Source organism: Embiotoca jacksoni, unplaced genomic scaffold (genome assembly GCF_022577435.1).
Source record: "Embiotoca jacksoni isolate LCO1_2020_lvr unplaced genomic scaffold, fEmbJac1.0.p SCAF_14, whole genome shotgun sequence".
NCBI classification, from domain to species: Eukaryota; Metazoa; Chordata; class Actinopteri; family Embiotocidae; genus Embiotoca; species Embiotoca jacksoni.
The window spans coordinates 6,714,564-6,731,029 of NW_027185274.1; the positions used below are offsets into that span (position 1 = coordinate 6,714,564).

At 42.2% G+C, this 16,466-nt stretch overlaps 1 protein-coding gene across 1 annotated transcript in view; it reads right to left on the reverse strand.

Annotated features, from left to right (window-relative positions):
• The window catches only part of clmpb (CXADR like membrane protein b), a 70,908-nt gene extending 59,923 nt beyond the window's left edge, over positions 1 to 10,985 (reverse strand). Inside the window, exon 1 of the mRNA XM_069147679.1 lies at positions 10,539 to 10,985. Coding sequence (XP_069003780.1) covers positions 10,539 to 10,587 — 49 coding nt within the window. The 5' untranslated portion in view covers positions 10,588 to 10,985. The remainder of the gene's footprint in view (positions 1 to 10,538) is intronic.
• Between the last annotated feature and the right edge of the window lie 5,481 nt (positions 10,986 to 16,466).

Below are 16,466 nucleotides of genomic sequence, written 5' to 3' on the forward strand. Positions count from 1 at the left end.
CGGCAGTAAACCTCCAGCCACAGCGTGCACCTCTCCTGGCATTGGCATTCAGTCTGTCGACCAGCTAGAGCTCTTTCAGCACCATGAATAACTCATAACATGAGAAAAACACGGTAAACATTGAAGTAAACTCGACATAGACTGTGAAGTAGGTGTCAGACAATATCTTTATTCCTTTGCTTTATGTACAGGTCTGATGATGCTCTGAGTGTATTTGAAAGCACCAACTAATGAATATCAGGCATCATATAATAATATAATCCACCACTTGATCCCTAAATAGGACTATTTGTGTTATCCAAAAGCAAAGTGCTAATAGTTTGCACTATGCTTCACTGTTGCTGCCCACCACGGTGTCACAACAGCTTCCTGAGTGGAGCTCAAACATAATTTTATTTTAGTGTTTTTCTTCCATTTCCATTTGCTGCGATTCAGTGCACTTGGATAAACAGGGCCTGATGCTGCCTGTGATCTCCAGCTGTGCAACAGGTCACACTGCCGAGGGAGGACTACGACGACTGGGCGACCACGACAACAAAGGAAGGCTTGTTGTGTATTCTGACTGCAGCACGGCTAAGATGCTTGGTGTTTGCTGAGACAGTAGATGACTTGCCTTGCTCTCTTGGCCCCTTGCTCATCCAAAGCAGGATAGACTTAATTGCCTCATTAGCAAAAGGGCCAGCGAGGAGTCGGCCTCTTCCACATTGTTCAATGTCAAGAGTCCAACCGAGAGGAAAGGTTAATAGAGTAAACAGCATCTCCCTCTCCTAAATGAAATTTTTTTTTTTTCTACTATGATGGGTCAGTGGCCAAAAGCTTCATTTAGCTCCACACTGACAGAATTATGCATTTGATTTCATCTTATCTGCACGTTGCATATTCTAACCTTCATTATTCCTAATTTCAGAATACAACGCAGCTCCCTGTTGCTGTGTGGTAAGTCCCAAAGCTGCCTTTTTTTTTTTTTTTAAAGCTTGGGCCCATCTAGAAAGCAGAGTCATCACGCCAACTTTAATTATTTTAAGAGCTTGAATTTGCAAACTCTGCGATTTCCTCCTCCACAGCTTCTTTGGATCCCAGACAGCAAATCAAGCCAAATGCTAACACTCTTGATTTCCCTCTTGAAGAAAGACACACAAAATAAAAAATGATGTCTGCCTCTGAGAGAAAATGTGAGGTCCAAAAAAAGCTGCGTGTTTAATAATTTTGAAGGAGCCGTCAAGCTTGGGAGTACAGCACAGTTTTCACTTGCAGCTGCGCCGTCCACACACTGAAGAACATCGCACTCCTCATCCAGCCACCCGCAATAAGACTATTTCATACAAAGTGTGACAGCTTGGACAACAATGCCAAACCATGACAGACATGTTGAACGTAGTCCTAAGCTCCCATCTGTCTTTTGACAAGAGATGTGGTGCTTTGTAAGTTGGGTCTGACAAACTGCATGATGGGCCAGGCCAAACAGGCGTGCATTGAGCACAACTGCAGAGGATGACTGAAACAAGCGGCAGAATTGTGTCGTTATCTCCGCCGAATGAACTGCAAGTTATGATCGGAGGGTTGTTGGCATCAATTTGATAGTCTCGGAGGTCCACTCCACCTCTGTAGTGAATACACAACCAGGAGCACCACTCGCCCAGAGCTGCAGAGAGCACTATGCATGTTTATCCGGCAGCAACAAACAGAAACACATTCCACGTTCACTTTTTGCCCATACAAAGCTCCTGCTGCCTTCCTCGTCATGGAGAAGAAGAGTCGTCTAAAGGGAAAACACATTATGAACCCTCAAATGTAACATTGGTACTGTAGATGCTTCAGGCTGTGGATTCTACCTCCCTTTCCTGCAGGGCCGTTTATGGCAGAGGATACATAAAAAAAAAATGCACAGCTACACATCTGCATGGGCAGTATAGCGTAAAAGCTCCATTTCATCAACAAGTCAAGTCTAACGAGTTGGAAGAAATGTGGTGGTGCCATCTGTTCTGAACCGCTTCGCTGGGAAGAGGGGAAAAGAAGTGGGGGGACGAAAGAGGGGTAAAAAAAGCTTCTTCAGCACCAACAATATACTGTACTCTGACCACAACCTGAGCTCCTGAAAAGGCGACTTTATCTCCTCTGGAAACAAACTTCTTAACCTTTCGGCCTGATAAAAGGCCCTGCGCTCTGTACAACACTGAGGGGGAGTGCTGCGGTGCAATCAGTGACAGTACATACTTAATTTGTGGACAACTTAGCAACTGATCAATGATATTCAGTTTACAATGTTTGCGCCGAGCTATGAAAGACCAAATTGCTGGCTTTGTGGTTGGATAATTAAACCATCCATCACACGACATTCACTGCAAGAGAACAGGACTGGCAACCCAAGACCTGGACCTAAATCATTGCATTTTACAGTTCCTACTGAATGGCAATTACACAAGGTAAGGTTCTGATGACGAAGGGTTTTATCTCAAAGAATTAATCAGCGGAATTACATATCTTACAGGGCTTTAAAGGTCATTTCCGAAGTTTTGTTACAGTCCATAAAAAGATTAAGCCCCCTATTCAAACTTTCTGCATAGTCAACTTACTTCTTTTCCGAGCAAAAAAGCTGTCCAAAGTGGACAGATGGCAGAGTTCTGACTTCAACTATCATGCACTAAGAGTGGAAGGGATCCTCCAGATGGTGCTCAGGTCTTGTGCAGGTAACCACTTTGTCTTCCACCAGTCTAATCAATGGCCACTGAATTCCCTCTCTTCCAAACACAATCCATCTTTGGGTCTTTCCTGGCTGCTCTGTGACGACCAAATGCAGCTGAAGATAAATGTCTGAAGGGCAGAGAGGCCTCTGCTGATTAAAGCCACTGACGCTTTAGGAAAGACTGGCAAGCCAAAGAGGAAATGGAGTGAGACAATGCAGCGTGCGGGTTCAAAACACCTAATGGAGTGTCCTGCTTGCTGGGCTAATAGACTGCTTCAAATTGAAAGGAACAGCAGGCGTCTAAATAGAGCGACGTGGAACATTTCCTCCTGTTCATTCAGCTCCCAATTGGAAAAACCGGGAGAGAAAGGAAAAAAAAAGAAAAAAACCCAGGCTGCCATTGTTTGGTGCAGTGCAAGTTGCTTTCACTCATCTGCAGTCAATTCTCGAGATTGAATCACAGCTGAATCCCATTGAGAGTGAAAGTCAATGTCTTGTGCACTGGTGCCATACTGAAAAAAACAAATGCAGGTTGCTGAATCCTTTCTGTCTACATGAAAAATTATTTGCTTGGTGTAGATTTATGGCGAGGACTCCCCGCAGTCACAGTCTGGCTGTGAGCTGTATTCTCTTGCTGATTCTCATCTCGAGCTGCGTGATGCCGTTTGAATGTCCACGTTGGAATCTGGACATGGCAATCAATAATCACAGTGTGAGATGAGGCACCACACAGGCCGGGGTCTGACAGGTGCACCCCATGACCATTTACAGCGCTAAGCGACTGGTAAGGAATGATCAATTATTGGCAGACAGTTTACTTGGGTTTTGACTCTCTGTCAGTCAATGAAAATGTGAGCCAAGCAAATGACTTGTCCAGCGGTGAATACACCTTACTGTACATGAAATCAGCCTAAACAGGCCTGGTCGACCTCAGTCATGTTCACAGGCTTCCAGGTCACAGATGAAGCCTCCGGTGTGACACACAGGTTGACCTCTAGCTGCAGCGCAACCAGTATCGCCCCTGTGCTCCTATTATGCCATAAATGTCTTGTCAATAGTGTACTTTTTTTTACTTTGTGACACTGATGTAAGCAAGATGCTAACCTGCCTGAAAGTGAAAGATACCTCAGCGATAGCGATTTTGCTTTCTGTTTATTTTTCTGCACGGTTGGATCGCACAGCTGCATGAAAAAAACAAGAGATATACCTGGCTTCAGAGACAGAGAACATAGATCAAAAGCATGTTCTGCTTAGAGAAGACAAGCATGCCAGCTTTATTCTGCACTGCCAGTTTTCACTAAGGCAGAAAGCACTTGAAAGCACCACAGCAGGGCTGGGAGCTCAAAGACGATAGCATCTCAACCCCCACCCCTGATAAACAAGTCATTTTAAATGGTAGGTTTTGCGAGATTGCATGAATTTTGATCACCTTCGCGCTTGGAGCGCTCGATTGGTGATAGATAGGATCCTATTTCCAGGAATGTCAATAGCTGCAAAGAATTAATATCAAGACAGACCTTCAGTGGGGTGAATCAATGTGAGACGATTCCTTGCTCCACCTCACCGACAGCATCAGTGTTTATCTCAGTTTTGTTCGCTCTTTGATCTGCTCGCTGCTTACATGAAACAATCACAGACCTTGATTCAAATATTTACGCTCACAAGCAACAAATCGCTTTACATTTTCAAAGAAAATAGAAAGCTGTAATTGTGCTTGCTCCATTGACTTTCAGTTACTACGGCAAGTAAGGCAGAAATCCTACCTTTGGAGCAAATGGCCATGGCTGAATGGATTACAGAGAAACTAGAGGCCAACACAATGCTTCAGTGTCAACATTTCAAATTACCAAAGTTGTAAAGGGCGACCCAGTTTAGTTTTGATCCTAATATGGTACATCTGCTGTCTTGTGTTTTCATACAATGTTTAATGCAAATAAAAAATGTTACAGATGCAACATAACATGAAAAAAGACACAAGACATAGATAGTGGTTGATGGGACAGAATGGATAAAGTCATACTAATACTGGGAGGTGAAAGCAAATAGGTTCTTGCTATTTTTCATTGAGAAATAGACATTTTTGATGGCACAATGTAATGCTAAAGCACTCTTCTGTTAATGACATGGTTATCTAAGTCCATCTGCTCAGGTCAGCTGGTGAGAGATGTGGAGGCGGTGGGGTCAAGTGAAGCGGCGAAGGGTTATTTTCTAAGGTGATTGGTGCTATTGTCAACCTGTCTTGTGGTCATCTAACAAAATACTTGATCAATATTAGCCTTCTGTGAAGCAAAATTATAAGAATGGATATGAAGGTCTTCTCTACCAATTATTTTCCCTCTTGAGCCATCTATTGATTTAAAAAAAAAAAAAAAAAAAAAAAAAAAAAAAAATCAATTCCCATTTTCCTAAAGCCCAAGGCGACATTTTGATTGGCCAGCAGTCATAGTCAAAGACATTGAACTTATGAAAGAGCAACAAGAAGCATCAAATCCTCACATTTGAGAGTTGACATTCCTGCTTTCACCGCTGCCTCCAGCAAAATATGTTTACACATACACAAATTTGTATTGAAAAACACATTTTGTGAGAAAACTCGATCTTGCAGTGACTATGCTTTGTAGCAACATTTACATTTTATTTTAAAGATAATCATTTGAACAATTACGCTAACTCTGTATCTCATTCTTTTATTCAAAAGTATCGGCCACTTGTTTTGTATGTCTAGCTTTATACATTTGTATGCGCTGTGATTGGTGATTTGTATGCGCTGTGATTGGCATATTCCTTGTGAGTTTTGGGGGGAGAACCCAACAACATATCATGAACACTCAGTATTCAGATGGGCTACTTAGTGATGAGTCCAAATTTTGTTATTTTGCAAATTAGCTAACTTTCCTCCGTTTTAAGTATAGTTACCAAATTTATAACTCATCTTTTATTTGTTATATCGGCCAATAGGGTTATCTCACAAAATTAGCAGTCTGGTGGTTAGTGTGAACAGGCTGGCCTGAGATGGAGCTAAACTTCTGGCCTGAATTATTGTTTCAATTCGCCCCTGGGTGCCATTGAAGTGTCCTTGAAAATTGATTTGCTTTTTGTAGTTAGATATCATTTCAACATATTTTCTTGCAGACAGGGTTGTTGGTTGACAAGTGCCTCACATAGTGAACCAATTTTTTAAGTTGTTGGAGGTTAATTTTCTGCCAATTGACAAATACGTTAATACACGAATTGTTAATGCACTACAATGTAATAAAAAAATAAATAAAAGGAACTTAATATTAGAAGTAATGTTGTCATTAGTCCGTGACTTGATTGTTGCAAAACTTCATGTCATCTCAATCAGATGTCCCTGACTATCAGTTGGAGTTTTGATCAGTGAAAATGATTTCATGGTTAATCTACTGTATAAAATATCAATTAGTTTGGATTAGCACCAAATGCCTGTGTCTTTAATTGTTTATGAATACGGTGAAGCACACTGGTGGGGCGTCACGTCATGTATGGAGTGTGCATGTGACTCCAGTTGATGTGAACGTGAGCCTCTCCGGAACATCTGTCAAAGATTAGCAGTAAAGTGAAATAGGCAGTTCCTGTTCATACGTTCCAAAATAATCTGGCAGTAATTTTCCCGGTGAAGGATGAAAGGGGGAGGGCTTGTAGGCCAGAAACACTACACAAACCCAGCTCTGTCTCGGCATGTGTCGACTGTTTTTACAAGATGTGTGTGACAAAAGGCCCATACAAAATGAGATCGGACAGCTTGGAAATTATGGGTGTGGCAGAAACACACACCAGGAGAAAGAGTTAGTATCTGTTGAAGCAAAGAAATCCTCTCAGAACCACCGATGAATTCAGGAAGGACTACGTTAATTTCACAAGTATGACCTTTATAGTTACCTCAGATGTCTTTGGCTGCGGTGAAAATACAACCTGTTTTGACCCTCTACTTGTAGGAATAAAAGCACTTACTGTACAAACAGGTACCCCTTCACTTACAAACACTCTCATTCAAAGCGTGGCATTCAGCTGGCTGCGACAGAATACAAGGACCTTCTGACTAAAAGCACCTCAATCAATGAAACATGAAGAATCCCTCAGGTAGAAAAAGAGGACGGCTTGTTATTCAGGGAAGCACGCTGTCATTCAAAGGCCATACACATCGGGGGGAAAGTGCTTGGAAGGCAAATCAGTGTTTGTTAATGATATGGGTCAATTGTTTTGAGGGCGGCTGGACGTCTGTGCTCATCTGTAGGCCTTTTCGGTCACCGTTGGCAGAGGTTTTGTATTCCAGAGCACTCTGCCCTTGCTGAGCCATTCAGATTGGCCACTTTGGCTTTGAGTAATACGATCCTTTCTGGATGGAAATCTGTTTACACTTTGTTCTGCATGTGAAATAACTGAAATTGTAGGTAGAGGAGAAGTCATTTAACTTCCCTGCTAGCTATTTGCTATTTTTCCCCTCAACAGCTTCAGCTACACTGTACATGTGTCCACCAGTTTGAATGCAACATCTATTCATCTTTGGATACAAATGTGCCACGATGTTTGCAGTGAACCTTTGCTTGGTCTGTGTGTGAGAATGTGCTGGATGTCTTCATATGTCTGTATCATATCCATAAAGTAAATGTAATTAATAAAACTAATTGTCTGTGCCAGTTGGAGTCATTTAAAGGTTTCTGCTTTGACTCTGAGATGAAGGTTAACTCACACTGTGCAAGACTCCACACTAAACTGAGAAATGCCTGAAATATTACACAAGTTCATCACATACTGTGCAAAAACAAATATATCCAAAGTGAAGTATATACATAGGAAATGCTGAATGATAACGCTGAAGAATGATGAGCATCAAAAGGAAGATCAAAACCAAATCTTAACGTATGGTAACTAGATGTCAAATATCGAAATGTCTCTGGGTTTGTAGGAATGTCAGAAGACTTTGGCTGGGTGTGTGTGGGAGTGTGATTCAGGCACAAACACATCAAGATGTCACTTCATAACCTCTGGCTCAGGAGGCTCCTGTCATCTTCACATTTCAGAGATCCTCTGCCTACCCCGGCAGACATGCTAAATATAGAATGGGGACAGAATTTCTGTTTGGAGCCACTGCTCTCTTTATCTACATCTAACACTAGCATGCGTGTATAGGCACTGCCATCTCCTCCCCGTTAGACACATGTATCTATGCATGCATGGCCACACGCACATCAGCACACATGCAAACGTTAAGAACCTACTGTAGTGCAATGATCGCTCACATTGCAATTTTCTCAAAGGTTGAGGCTCAAATGAACACAAGACTCCACCGAGTGAGGTTTAGATCTCATATAAAAGCAGCTCATACTTTCCAATTACATTTCTGTCAACTGACTTACACTGTGTTATTACTTCTTGGACAGTCATTTTCAAATTCCCTCATTCAGAATCATTTAATCCTGGCACAGGGACAGACAGGCGATCAATCTCTCGTCTCCTTTACCTGGCTGAATCTCCAACTGCACCACGCTGTTACTTTATTTGACCTTGTTCCATTTCTTTCTTCGCATCAGCAGAGTTACTGGAGGGGCGCGACGGAACTCTCTGTGGCAATTAATTGTGCTACTTATCTGTAATGTGAACAGTGGATATTACATCTCCAACAGATATTAATTTAAGGATGTCTCAGGACTGGTGTGGCTGAAGCCAAATAAAAAGAAAATGAACCCCCATTAATGACTATTGATTCTTTTATAATAAAACAGCCACTTCCTCTCTTTGCTTGGCCTCAGTGTTGATCTTGAATAAAAACAGGCTATAACTTTGGGAAAATGTCCTTCAGTCTGGCACAGCAGAGCAGTCTAGCTTGAAAAGCTACATACATCTCCTTGGTCAGGGGGGTTGGAGGAGGAGGATGGAGAGGGGAGGGGGGGGAGGGTGTCTTTTGGCTGACTGGCAGATATTTTGTTCTTGCATGAGAGACATGCAACCCAGGTTGCAAATGTATTGGACGTGCAGTTCAATGATATCACTTTGAGATGCATGAATTGTTCCATATACCGTAGTTTTTCCCTTTACTGTCATGAACATAGCAGAGAAGGGAAAAATGTCTCACCATGGCAACAACGAGCCATTTAATAGGCATATGGTTATTTTGAGAATAATTTTCCACTATTATTATTGTATGGGGATAAATAACTTTTATAATTTTATGTGTAATGTTTTCAACTCGCCTTTAAACAATTGGTTGCATTTTTATTATCACCATCCTGAGTAAGAAGCTGGTCTACTACCAAACTATCTACATGATTGGCTCGATACATTAGTATCTCATACATTAGGGGTAATGATCCAAACAAACAAACAAACACAAAAGTGCTGGTATGCAGTGTCCACTGCAGAGTCAGCTCCTTTAGTTAAACTGAGGATCAGTGACCATCACCACTGAGCACATCCTGTAGACTCACTAGTCCACCAATGTAAGCATTAAGAGTTCAGCATGTATGCAGGTCCACATGATACCTCCAACATTCGCTTTTCCATATATTATCCAGGGTCACTGGGGACTAGAGCCTTTCCCAGAATGCACCGGGAAAGAGGCAGTACAGACAGATCACAACAATATGTAGGAAACTGAAAAAATGGGAGCTGAAGATAATAAACTCTTCAGGCATTTACAAGCCCGCGGCACAAGCCACATCAAGCCTGAGCAAATAAGATCAGCTGTATGTGTAAACTAATGGAATAAAAAATTCAAGACAAATGCTGAGGCCTTTTTATTTCTCCCCAGACCGCAAACAGCAAGCATCACATGCAGTAAAGCATGACTTTTGGACTCAGACCAGGGCACACAAGCTGCAGGTCTCGGGTGCAATATTCCTCATATTTTCAGGCGATATAAAATGGGAGGTTCCAAACTTTTTCATACCAAGGACCCCTATTCAAAGAGACTTCAGACTTTAAACTACTCGTTGAAAAAAAATGGAAAACCCTGCAGAGGGAATTTGAGTTTTTCCCCACCAGGTTCACTGTGAGACAGCAGTGGGGAAAACAACACCTCTTACTGGAAGTCATTTTTACACACGGTCTCCTGCTATAGTAACTTCCAGTCAGTGGAGTCACAGTGGAATTAAACATTCCTCATTTGGCTCCGGACCTGGACGCTCCTTCAGGCCGTCTACACTCTAATAAGAATAAGAATAAGAGCAGTATTACTAGTAATAAAATAAGGGAAGTTTTCATTTCTCAATGTAAGAGGGCCATGTTGGATTTCAAAGTAAAACACATTATGCGTCCCAACAAATGATATTCAATACTGTTAGAATATGATAAAACAATAAGAAAGAGCCTGCACAGATTTTCCAATTAAGTGGGGTCTGACACATTTTCATCTGTTCAAAAAGGATTTTGTTCATCTGCAGCAGGGATGCCTTTGAAGACCATATGTCAATACAAGCACAAGCAGAGTCAATAAATGTGGATAGCAGATTTAAAGGGAGGGGTCAGGTGAACTTTTATCCCCTTTAATTTGTCCCATTTTGGGAGCTCCCACAAGGAAAGCCGCCCGTACGGTTTTGTGCTTTACCATTTTCAGATAAATATAAATCGCAGTATCTTAATATGCGCATCAGAACGTGCCAGGGGTTACAGCAGGGAGGAAAAAAGAAGACAAAAAATAAATAGATTCTGACATCATTTTGTATCGAGGCTACTAGATGTGTTGCCGTGTTAAACAATACAAATGAATATTAAAAACGGTTGTAAATATCATGACGGATATCAGTGTCCACGTCCTCAGTGGCAATTATCGGGCGGGCACGCTCCGATGCTGCTTTAATTAATTACTAATCTTTGAAAGAAACGGAAAGTGACTTACCCAGAAACAAAGAGCGAAATATTGCAGACATCACGGCTGGAAATCCCATATGCAACGGAGCTGGAAACAATGCGCTCAGACTGCCTTCTGATTCATTCGGCTGACCTAAGCGCAGTCACAACGAAGCGGCACCATCAGCGAATTGAGGAGCAAAATCGGAGGTAAATAAATCTTCATTGAGCATATGAGTCCAAGGACATCATATGTTGCACACGCCCGACATGTCTAAGCTTCCCAAGGAGAAGAGGAAGAAGAAACGTGACTCTTTCTCTTCATCGTCATTTTCATCGCAGGCTACTTGGCGTCAAATCAAAGTTCCCTGGCTGTCTGGCTCTGGCGTGGGACGTGTTGTCTCAGGGTCCCCTCTGTCTCCTCCTCAGCAGTCTCTCCTTCTTGCCTCCTCCGCTGCACAAAATGCCAGAGAGGAGGAGGAGGAGGAGGAGGAGAAGGAGGAGGGGGTGGGGGTGGTGTGTGTGTGGGGTGGGGGGGTGGGGGGGGATAGGTGGGATGATGAGGGGGATGCTGAAGGATGGAGACCTCTAGAGTCTGAAGTTCTCTTACACAGCCCGAGCATGCTGCGACGCACACTAAAGGGCTTGTTGGGAGGATCGCCAGTCCTCTTGTAAGGTGTTGCAGGCATGAGGGAGCTGATTGCTTTGACACGAATGTATTTCAAGTTGCCCTGAATAAAGGTTCGCTAATAAACATATTGCAGAATTACATGTGCGTGGTGTTTATAGTGAGACGATACAGTATTTTTCATTTAAATTTCACCATATAAAAACCAATGTGCAACACTGTTATTATACATTATATATGTTTTACATGAATTAACAAGGATCTTTGTACTTTGAGTTTAAATAATTAGTCTATTAATAAGGCGTTTAAATGGATTTCATTGTGCAAAACAATTAATGTAAATATGTAGCTTTTCGTTGTCTTCAGTCAACATAACCTGAATATTGTTTATGAGAAAAAGCAAGAATTTTGATGACGTAACCTTATCAATTATGATACTATCACAATTGTCTGACGTTTTATAGACCAAACAATTACCCACATACCAATAACATACTGTCGGGTTCCTACTGGGGCTTGACTGTAGATTCCATTGAAGAGAAGAGGGAGTAACCACTGCGCATTTTAGAGAGAGAGACATTATAGCATAAATGCTGTTGCAAAGACGTGGCATCTTCTATATAACATTATAAGAATAAGGTATGAGGGCTGTAATATAATGTGTGGCCTTTTTTGTTTCAGATTTCAGTTTTGTTTTCCAGAACTGCTCCCTGTAGATAGCAACAAAAACGCTTTCAAATGTCAAATTGCTGCTCCCATGTTTTCTTGTTCCTACATTACCTCAAAAGGGCTGTTAAGTATTGTACTACTACTTTATTCATTCAAGACAATTAAACTCTAAATTGTGGGCTGTATTACAAAGTATTAAAGATTCATCAGTTATGAAAGTAATCATTTTTTCCAGCTAATAACTTTTTTGTGAATTAGTTTAAATGCACTACTTCCCTATAATAATAGGATTACATTTATGTTTTGAAGGATTTGGTTTGTCAGGGTAACTGAGTGTGACTTTACAACAAGAAACAAGGCGTATACTGCATGTTTGAAATTCAAAAGCATGATGTGTTTTCCGGGCTATTTATATTGCGGGCTGCGATGATGCATGGCTCTGATCAAAGGCAGTTTAAGCATCTGTTTGGAAGCAGAAGGCATATTTTTGTTCGCTTACTACGTTTTATTTGTCCACCAGCTTCTCCGTCTCGAGATTATTCTATCAATCTTTTTAAAACTGCCATGCCACATTTATCCCTTCACTGGCTCTGGATACGATATTTTTACAAGAACAGCGTGGTCGAAGTTAAGTAAACAAACGGCACAAACTGAGGAGTGCTGCTGTCTGCTGACGGCTGCTCTCAGACCTTGAGACAAATTAATCTCCCTCGTCTGTGTCTCAACAATCAACAGAAATAACAAAAGGATTTTAACTCGCCTCTGGGCCCCTCTGCTCCATCGCTTTCTCCCTCCCCCTCCCCCTTCTCAAGTGGCCTGCTCTTCAGCACCAGCCCTCCTCCATTCCTTTCCGTTCCAATAACTAGATAGCTTGAAACAATCTCTCACATGCACAAGTAGACACACACACACACATACACTCCCTCCTCTCTCTTTTCCCATGCAGACCCAGAGAAACACATGTACGCAGAAAACAGCGGATGACACTCAACAAATATACGACGCAATTCCTGATGTTGTGAGAGACAGATAAGACGTGGTTAAGTGATGTCTAGTCTAGTGTGGGCCAGGCAGTGTTTATGGTCCCCCCCCCCACCTTTGCTTTGTGTTGTGTCTTTTTTTTAACTGTATTTTCAGCGGAATCGAAAAGGTCAGAGTCTCGTTGCGACTCATCTCTGCAGAAGTCGGGTTTTGCAGAAGTGAGCTGCAGCAAAGTGGAGTGAAGTACAACAGCAAAAAAAAAACCTGCACCATACTGTTGCAATCTCAGCTCTGAAACTATTTTGGAAGGCCGGGTTTAACAGACACATTTTCCCCTACAATTCCAACAGCATATCTGTAATCCATATCCACATTATAAAATACAGCATATTACATATACGGTAAGTATGCCACACTTTTCTAAAGAAAGATGAGTCGAGTGTGCAGCTGAGGTAATCCTGACCGCTCCTTTAAAAGATGACCTCACTTATGTGTAAGCGGATGACAACAAGAGTTAAGAGGGTAGATCCGTTGTTGATAGTGGTGATTGTACGATAGGTTACTTGTCTTGCATGCAGGGTAGATAGTGCCATGGGCGGCAACCTGTCTACGTTTGGTGGCTTGGCCTTGGCGCATGATATAGCACCCCAATGCAGATGGCCTCACAGATGGTTGATATTTATACCACAGGGCTCTGAAAAGTCACCAGTGTGGAAACTGCTATTTCTCCCTGATTAGTTTCACATCACCGAGAGAACAGTAATCTCCACACACTCATTTCTCACTGCACTAAAAACATATGACCGGTTGTGAAATTCATTGTGCGACATTAGCGAAGAATATAATATTGTTTCAGAATAAATAACATTCGCTGTGTGGGCTGCCCCGCTTTTTGGGATGATGATGGTGAAGATGATGTGTTGGGACTCTTCCTCCTCCTTTTTCTTTTTAAGCGCATGAAAATGTAATCCTCCTAAGTGCAAGGTCCATGATTTTTTAAAAATCTTCCAGACCCAACACGGCTTTGCATTTTAGCTGGGAGCACTCTTTGACTTATGTACTTTAAGTGGATTTGCAATCTAAATTGAAGCAACAAGATGCACCTAGGCTCTCCTGGCAGAGATGGAGACGCTTCACTGCGAGTGTTCCCGTCCAGGAGAACAGCTGTATCTCCCTCACTGTGACATCACAGGGACGTGTTAGTGTTTTGTTGACGCACTGACGACACCCTGCAAACACACGCGAGCGTGCTGGGATGTCAGGCCATGGCCACCCCTCTCTCCTGACCTCAGGGAATGAAAGAAGTGGGTAGTTAAAAGGATTCTTGAGTAACAATATGGATGAGAAGACGGAAAAAAAAAAAAAAAAAAACTCTTTTGTATAGGCCTTCCTATTTTTAGCAACCAATGTGATGCTTTGCCATTAGTGTTTCACGGCTCACGGATCCTCTATAATTTAATGAGGCAGAGGGCGGCCCTCTGAGATTTATGGCGAACATCTCAAGGCGGCATTGGCCACTCGGCTTATTGATCCAAATCAGATGCTTGTTTATGGGTCAGTAAAGCTCTTTCCTTAATACCACTGAACCCCACCATGGCAACAAATTGTCAGCTTCTTCTTAAACCAATAAAAAAAAGGTACTCCCGCTCAATTATTTTAGTCTGTCTTCAAACATACAGCAGATACTGTTATCCAGTCAGGCATGCGTTAAACAGCACGGCGTTGTAATGAACAAAATACAGACATACTGTAGGTGTGGAGAGCCCACTGAGATTACTGTGTTTTGTTTCTTTCTCCTATGACTTTTACTTTTTACTTTGATGTATGTGATGATATTTTAATGAAAATCAATCAAGTATCTGCACCCTTTGCCTGTCTTTACTGCAGATCAGTAATACACTGTGATAAAGGAGAAACGAGCTAATTCCCTTTTCAGAACACTTCCCGTCATCTCCTGTTCCAGATTCCTGTGAGCGCAACGCTTGTCTCCTTGTACCGTGAAGCCCAGCGAGTTCAAAAGTGGATGTTCCGCCTCAATTTATTTATGAGCCTTTCACAGGGAACACGAGGCACAGAAGGATGGAGCTTAAAAACATGTTATCATGCTCTAATTAAAGGCTAGGCAGACAACAGAATCGCATCAAGGAGTCCAACAGCGTGCCCAGTTTTCTTCTGTTCTATCTGTTGGACTAGTCGGTGCGCAGGTACATGGATGAGCTGAACGGGAATAATTGAATGAACCAGTGGATGAATGAATTCATCAACCAAAGCAAGAGTGAATAAAAACCAAACACACATGATGGTGTCATTTGGAAGAATGAAATAATGGTTGCTTATTTCAAATCGCATGACTCTGACTTGGGCACAGGTAGGAAATTGTTGCCCGCTCCACTTCAGGATAAACAGATCAATCATGTTTGAATATCATTTCCACAACATCGCGTTGAATTAGAGATCGTTTTCCTCATCACTGGCATTTTCCACACCAGCAGATACAGGAAAAATGTTGTATCCTGCTTGTCTCTAGAAATCATCTGAAAAGAAAAATCGGCTAAATTTTTTATCAGAGAAGGTTGTATGAGCTTTTTAGACATGGATTTTCGTTACTGAGAGGGCGTGAATGCACACCACACTACCAGCATCAAGGTGTCATGTGCTACCTGAGAGCTTAGCCCCTCAATCAGTCACTTTTACAGCCCGTGTTAAAATGAAAATGGACCATTTTCGTTCCGCTGGTGCCGACAAATAAGCCTAATGTTGCTGCTGCGATCTATTGAAATACCAGAAATACAGCTAGAGCATGAACTTAATCTTCCGTGTCTCACACTTCTCCCCAAAAGGAGCTTCTCTGTTCTTTTCTGGCCTCATTATTTAATGAGAGCATACTCTCCTGACAGACAGGCTCATATGAATGAGGAACTATAGCAGCTGTGCAACTAAATTTCTCTGACCACAATGAGAAAACAGCCTTTATGATCATCACTAGGACATTCGAGGAGCCTTCGTGGAAAGCTTAGAACGCCACATCCAACCCGAGCGAATTAGCTGATTAGCCTTGGATTTAAACGTAAATTGAATGCCGCCTTTGTCATTGATCGCTTTGCCTCTTCAGGTTTATTGACAGGGGTCAGAAGCCTATTTTCGTTTAGCAAAATAAACGAGACTTGATTGAGGCGTAAGCGGAGGAGGGGGAGGGGACCGAGGTAAAGTGCTGTTTGTTTGATTTGCCTGATTTAGAAGTTCCTCTGATCCTTCCCACCCTCGTCCAATCCCGACCGCAACTACTCCTCCTGCTGCCCTCTCTCTGATGAAGTGGTCTCCGTCCTGGTCATTTGGGCAGTGAGTGATGTGAGCCATATGGTGGTGAAGAGCTGGCGTAAATCAGCAGAGGCTTTGCATCATACTGTATGTCAGCTGTGGGTGTAGCTTGGGGGCCCATCCATCTTTAACATGTCACCATTCATCACTTGAGGAAATGACCGAGCTGTGGATAAACACTTTGAAAGTAACACCACGGGGCACGTTCACGGATTACCCTCAGTCTTCAACATTGTAGTGTATCCAAATACCTTTAGGAATCAATTACTTAAGCATCTACATTTGAACTCACCACAAACTGAAGCACAGTTCTGCTCAAAAAGACACCGTTGTGTCTTCTTCCAGTAGTGAAGAACAACCAGGAAAACTGATACTGTGTGT